Source organism: Manduca sexta, chromosome 25 (genome assembly GCF_014839805.1).
Source record: "Manduca sexta isolate Smith_Timp_Sample1 chromosome 25, JHU_Msex_v1.0, whole genome shotgun sequence".
In the NCBI taxonomy this organism is placed as follows: domain Eukaryota; kingdom Metazoa; phylum Arthropoda; class Insecta; order Lepidoptera; family Sphingidae; genus Manduca; species Manduca sexta.
Genome location: NC_051139.1, coordinates 5,515,327 through 5,522,799, shown reverse-complemented (window position 1 = coordinate 5,522,799; position 7,473 = coordinate 5,515,327). Strand labels below are relative to the sequence as shown.

At 33.7% G+C, this 7,473-nt stretch overlaps 1 protein-coding gene across 1 annotated transcript; it reads left to right on the top strand.

Moving 5' to 3' along the window:
• Positions 1-109: 109 nt before the first annotated feature.
• LOC115446795 (odorant receptor 59a) lies at positions 110-6,590 on the top strand. Its single transcript, XM_037442963.1, has 5 exons — positions 110-870; positions 3,698-3,797; positions 4,383-4,484; positions 5,294-5,449; positions 6,437-6,590. Exons 1-5 carry the CDS (start codon positions 110-112, stop codon positions 6,506-6,508), a joined length of 1,191 nt encoding a protein of 396 aa, XP_037298860.1. The 3' UTR covers positions 6,509-6,590.
• The last annotated feature ends 883 nt before the right edge of the window (positions 6,591-7,473 follow it).

The following is a 7,473-nucleotide window of genomic DNA, read 5'->3' as shown; positions in this document are numbered from 1 at the left end:
CGTATAAAAAATTAACACTTTTAAAAAGAATGAGGAACGTTTTTTATAAAAAAATATCGTCGATTGTTACGTGAAAAATACACAGGTTATTTTAAATCATATTGCGAAGATGTCGTCTTTTTGTCAGACCGACATATTTAAGCCGAATTTTTTCTTTTGGAAATGTTTTGGGATATGGGGTGGCAGGACCGAGAACAAAAATTATAAATACTATTCATTTTCATACCTCTTTGTTACACTTTTTGTTTTCAACATACTTTTAACAATAAATTTGATATACACCCCATTGAAAATCGAGTCATTAATTCGCGAAGTGATATTTTATTTCACGGAAATAGCAATTACAGTCAAAGTTCTGATGATCCTCGTCATGCGAAGTAAAATCCTCGATGTTTTTAATTTGCTGGACTGTAAAGAGTTTCAAGGCGACGACGAAGAAAGTAAACAGATTATTGAAACAAATCATTCATTTTACAGAACTTGTTGGAAATTGAATGCTGTATTGTCAAATATCTCATTTGCCTCGAACGTATTTGCCCCTTTATTCATAAATTTGATATGGACAGCGAAAATAGAATTCCCGGTGTGTAAATACTACTTCTTAAGCGATGAAATGCGTGATAAATATTTTATTTTCTGGTTCATTTACCAGTCTATTGGTATTTATGGCCACATGATGTACAATGTGAATGTGGATTCGTTTATAGCTGGACTACTTTTGATGGCTATTACCCAATTAAAGGTTTTGAATGCGAAGTTTACAAAATTTAAATTAGAGAAGAGGCATGAGAAACACCATATTCTTATTCAGAATAAAATTCAAATATTGCGTCTAAATCGATATTTAAAACATTATGATTGTGTGTTGAGGTAAGTCTTTTTATTTCTTTAAATCCGTGTGCGGGAGAAGTATAAGAAATAAGAAAAGTTGACAAAGAGACTATTGATTAAAATAAAAAATCATCATACAATATTATCATTTTAATTTTCATTTCTTACGGCATATTTCAGTGTTTTCTCTGACTTGAGCTTTTTTTGCTCGGGTTTATATGACCACCCGCCCTGATACCTTCAGGGAAGAGGTGATCCAGTCTCCCTGTTGTTCTCCGTGTACGAAAAACGTGTCCCCTAACACTTTGCTCAATATTATAGACGTATGGATTTTAGCTGTTTATCTTTCTACTTCTTTCGGTTGTGTTAAATTTTCTTTCCACCATAATTTGTTAACCTGTATATTATGTTTTCGAGGATGACACCAATAGATGTATTGTACAAGATTATTGTGTCTATTGATGTAAGAATTTCCTGCTAGTTTTTTACAACCTGAGATGATATGCTATGTCGTTTCGACTTTAGTAGCACATGAACGATATTTACCATCTATTAGTGACTCGAGGACGTCACACTGCTGTTCTCGCGTCATGACTACCGATCTCTTATGGCAAATATAGAGAATTCTATTTAGGGAGCTACTTGTTGCTTTTTTTGGATAATTGGATTGAATGATTGGTCTTTATTTATATTAGCAGGGTCAAGTAGCTTTGGAAAACTGTCCGTGAAGAACTTTGTTACGCCTTTGCCGATTTTGATTTTTAATTATAGCTTCTTTAATTTCCTTATCTGTATGTCTATTGTGATCTAGCTGTAATTCTGTCTCTATTACCTCTGCTTCTTTTATTATTGAATATTTTTTTTATTTCAATCATGTTGCACTATTACTTTTATCAAATGATCCCGTTCTTAGCTAAGGTATTGCTTATATTTGACAATTTGTCTATTGCATATCGATTCAGTAATTATCGAATTATGGTAGGTAGCCTCGGGCCGTTATAATAATTTTCCATGAGGACATGGTCAATTGCAAAAACTTTTGTAATAATTGGTGGGCATCGGTATATATCAAGGATCTTAAGAAGCCATTCATGGGAGATACTGTCAAAGGCTTTTTAATAATTATCTGTCCATGCCATGCTTAGGTTCTTTTGAGTCTAATGTGCATTCTCTAATATTGATTTATTGACCATGAGATGATCTATGCTTCCCTTGGCTCCACGTCGACATCCTCATTGCTCTATTGTCATAAAATCACTATTGCTGCAGTGTTTGTGGAATATAATAGCCAAAATGGAAGTTAATAGTTTGTACATAGTAAGTACGCATGCTATGGGTCTCCAATGTTTTGGGTTTACTGTTTCGTTATTTTTCGGGATCAGTATTACCTGGTCTGGTAGTAAACCATTCTTCAAGATTCGGTTTACCTTATACTATTTCTGTGAATGTTGTTGCAAGATATTTGAATTAAAAAATATTTTAAATAGTAATTTTGTAACTTATCTATCCCTGGCGTTTTCCAATTGTGTAGTTTCCTAATAGCTAATTTGATTTGATCCACTGTTATCTCTTCTGTTTTTATTGTTTCGACTCTCTGTTATAAATCATGTAACTCTTCTATCCATCTAGTATCTTCATTGTACTGCTTCGGATTAGACAACATGTCTGACCAAAACTGTACTATACTATCTTTACTTGGTATGTTGCTTACCCTGTAAATATAATTCCCTGAACATCTGTAAAATATGTGTTGGTTTTCATTGAATAACTATTTTGTTCTTTCTTGGTATTTATGTCTTCATATCTCTTAATTCTACCAGCGAGTCCCTTGATTTTTTGCTTCAGAATTTCGGCTGTATTGGCATGATCGTTTTCGTTTTGTATCTTATATTTCCTATATGGTTTGTCATTGATTTTTAACATTTTGTGTGAATTTATTATTATTTCTATTTCTATTAGCTGCCCTAATTCTTTTCTAAATATATTAATTTTTCTTTTCAATCTCTTTGTCTAGGCTGGTTCTTTCTCGGTCTTAAGAATAGGTGTCGATAAGTATGTAGCAGCTGCACATAGTATTATGGTCATCTCAGTAAGAGAGGTATGTATATCCAATAGCTTAGCTAAATATTGATTAATTTTATGACAGTTATCTATGAACTTTTTATTTATTTTAGCCTTAGGTAGTAGTTTTCTTTCGGCAACTGATATTTCCTTTGTTTCCGATAACATATAAATAAATTGTACAATTATTGGGTCCTGGTCGTATATAATATTTTGTGTCGTTTGTTCTATTGCGGCAATTTTGCACTATTGGAGAGTTAGAGGTATCTTGTGGTGTTATATGTGTGTACGATGTATTTTGTTGGTTATATATATTATTACTAGTTTGTTCTAATAGTTACTTTTAGGGTCCCTTCAGCTGTTTGTTTTATTTGATTTAATAGCTCCTGAGAAAGCGTTTTTTATTATTGTACGGGCTTGTGTTAAAAGACTACGACCATTAAATTGATTAGTTATATTCGAATTATTTGGGTTTCTTTGTACATAAATTCTAAATAAACGACGATTCTAAAAAAAAAAAAAATTATGTGTGCATTCTTTCTGAATTATCGCTTGCTTTAACGGTGAAGGAAAACATTGTGAGGCAACCTGCATACCTGAGAAGTTCTCAATAGGAATTTCGAGGGTGTGTGAAGTCTACCAATCCGCACTAGGCCAGCGTGGTGGACTAAGGCCTAATCTCTCTCAGTAGTAGAGGTGGCCCGTGCCTAACAGTGGGACAGTATATAATACAGGGCTGAGATTATTATATATTATAGTATAATATTATTTATACATAAAATTCTACGGTTTATTTTTCTTCCAGATATTGTGAGATAATCCAGGACTTATTAAGCGTTACGATGTTTGTTCAGTTTGGAATGGCTTCAGCTATTATATGTGTGATAATGTGCGGATTATTGTTGGTATGTTTCTTACAAAGTGTTATCTACATGCTTAAGCTTCTTTCAAAGTAATTTTATTTTATAATTTTCATAATGATTTCTTATTTCTTTCTTATGATTACGCGAATTTAATTTTGTATAATTGTATAATGTAAGTAGATATTGTAATTTTGACTTTTCTGATGACCAACAACTCAGTCCCCCCGCGACCATAAAGGCTGCGAAGTCTTCGAAACATAGGGAGGACATTATAATATAAAAAACTGCGAAGAAGAACATTATTTTTATTTAAATTTTCTTATATATTAATAACAAACATTTTTTTATATATTTTTTGAACTTGGTTACGTAGTCAAGTTGTCAAACAGTTTGTTTATGGATTCTGGCTTGGATTTTTGCCCTTGATGGGACGTAGCGAACATACTCAGCTCGCCTATGTACCACTTTACGGGACGAAATAGTTTATCAAATATTATTCTTACGTTTAAAGCCATGCTTCTTGATTCAGACAGACCATATTAAACTTATATGATTTTAGAAAAATGTCTCAAAAGTAACAAAACACATTATATTAACAATTGAAGATTAATTGTGTATAAATTTCAGCCATCAACAACAGAAACATTCGTGTTCATGGTGACCTATTTGTTTGCTATGACGATACAAATATTCGTGCCGGCCTGGCTGGGCACACAGCTCAGCCACGAAGTAAGTAGGCTTATAATTAATTGTATACTAACAACAATTGATTTATACAAGCGCTAGCATTCGCTCACAATTCTGCTCTGAATAAATTCCGCTCCCAAGATCAGAGTAGCCCATGGCGTTACTTCAACAGTTTTTTTGAAATAAAAGTTCTACGATTAAAAAATAAACAAAAAAGGTCCAGCATCCTGACCGGAGTCAGTGCCACTACTTTTATGGGTCAGTCAGTCAACAGTGGCGGGCTTAACCGGCGAGAGGTCCCGAACAGGACCAAAAAAGTTCTCAATTTCTACTATTTCGTAGGTAAAATGTTTTTTGGTTAAAAAAGGTTCTCAGTTAAGGCACTGCATGTGGCTCCCCGTGTAAGTGTGAGGACCCTCATACAACTGAGCCTCGGGCGTTTGATAGTTCGCTCCTCCGCCTCCTAAGGCCGCCACTGTCAGTCAAATTCCACTACGCTAATATGTAGTACAGCTATATCCGTTATCCAACCTGCGGACCGCCGGGCTTTTCCATGCTGCCCACCCAGAACTTGCAAGTGGACCACCGGATACAAAAAATGTACTAAAATTTACGAAACTTTTAAATTAAAACTAAATCCAAAATCACCATACCGACATTATAAGAATAAAATAATTCATTTAATTGTAAATATTTTTTATTTATGTGTTAAATTTTATTTACATCTTTAGATAGTTAAGAAGGTTAACGAATTTACGTTGTGGCCGGAGGCACCTTAAGACGTCTTTCTGGCCCGTACAACAAAAACTTGAGTACGTCTGTTCTACACACTTACCAATACAAAATTCCAGAGTTGTGGGTTAGTTTTCGCCGCGTACAACTGTGAATGGATACCTCGGTCAATGTCGTTCAAACGGAGCATCATGATCTTCGTGGAACGCGCTAACAATCCGATCCAGTTGACAGGACTCAAAATGTTTCCGTTGTCCCTGGCTACTTTCACATCGGTGAGTGCCATTCATTGTCTTGATTCCATTTTCGACTGTTATTTGTTAGTGAGTATTTTACGTTCTATTAATTTCAGTGTAGTTTTGAGCAATTGTATCTGGACAATTGTGTTTTATATAAAATATTATGTTACTATATTCGACGTTGTATTGACAACGTATTGACGTAGCGCAATTTTCAATAAACGATCTCTTTTTCGATCTATCTCAATTTTTTTTTTGTTTTGACTGGCTTTGATTGAAGATTGAGATTAGAATCGTTTATTGAAAATATTTGGAAGTCAGTCGCAGTTCATATTCAGATCGATCGTCGTCTAAGGATCTACTGCGAAAAACAAAATTCGTAGTTTCGGATGAGGGATCGCACGTTTTGTTACTAGGAAGTGTTACGGATCCGATGACGGACCCGATCCGTTCATCGCAATATTTCAGACATGGAATATGTCGGAACTTATAGGGTTTCGCCATTCTTTTTTAAAACCATCTGAGAGGATAAAGTTCCACTGCTTTCTCTATTGATCCTACTACTAAAGTGAGCTACAGAACGTTGATGGATTCGAAGTAATTTGGTAATTTCGTCGTTTCTTCGTTTCGGACCGACGTTTCAACGATCGTTTTTCGAAGTAGACACTCTGGATACACGAAGTTTAATACGTTCGATTGTTTTACTGTCATATGAAAGGCTTCCATGATATTTATTTTTCTAATTATGATAATAATTGTACTAAACGCTATCTTATCTTTAAACGCTTTGATAAGCAATCCTAAGTTCATAATGTGTTCATAATCTAGATTTCTAGATAGTTGCTGCATTTACTTATTATTAAACCTGCATTGCTCATAATATTTCCATTAAACAAAAAGTCACGTTAGCAACCGCTGCAAATTACACTCTTATCAAATAGGAAGCAAACTCGTTCCCGCGAGTATCTCCAGGCCTCAAGACTGCACCATTAACATACTTAACTAATTATTTTAATTTTGCAGATTATGAAAACGGCGTACTCTTTCTTTACTTTATTTAGAAATCTGCAAGATCACGATGACGGCGCAAATTAAAACATTAATTTGGGCGGAAAATATATTTACTGTACTCTTTCGCTTTGTTCATTAAATGCACATTAAAATTATAGCATAAAAATTGGTTGTTTTATTTATACGGCACTAGCTTTATATGTGGCTTCGCTACTCAAAAACACTCAAAAATAATGCAGCTTCCTATTAGTGAAAAAAAATATGGGTTTACTTAATAGTTCCTGATATAACCGCGTTCAAATAAACTTTACAGCTTTATAGTATTAACTTACAGATGTGATGGAATACGTTTATTTTGATATATATATAAGTGCCTTTTTTAAAAACGACATCGTAATATAATGCTCATATTCATATTTTAAACGACCGCAATATTAATCTCAGTAACATTGCGAACATGCATACGCCTTAATTAAACGTTTTATACTTTACAAATTAGTTCTGTTTAACTTTCCTACATTTAATAACAGCAAAAGTTAATAACACAGCATTCCTTATGTGAAAAGTCAATAATTATATACCAAGTCCTTACATGTACGAAGCTAATGGTCCGTGCCACCTGCGGCAAATCTCATTAGAAGGCTAAATTTAAATTATCATTTATTAAAATAATTAGGATTATATCGAGGCGAGTCACGTTGATGTGCAGAAAATAATAAGTTTATTAAAATCCAACTTTGTGTATGCAACAGAAGAATGAGCAACCTTTATATGATGCACGTGTTAATAAGATATATATTTACGTTTAAAGTATTTAATTTATAGTTTGTATATCAAATATTAATTAGCAATTAAATAGTCTGCTAGGATTCTAAATAACATCTAATCTTTTCTTCTCACCAACAGCAAATACGTGATGCAAATAAGCACAAAACAACTTACAGGGACCTTGGGAAATCAGTTGCTCACTATTACAAGGGAGATACTATGTTACATTTGGTGTGCAAATTGAATTGTATGTAATACGTATCACATGATTCTAAGACTTT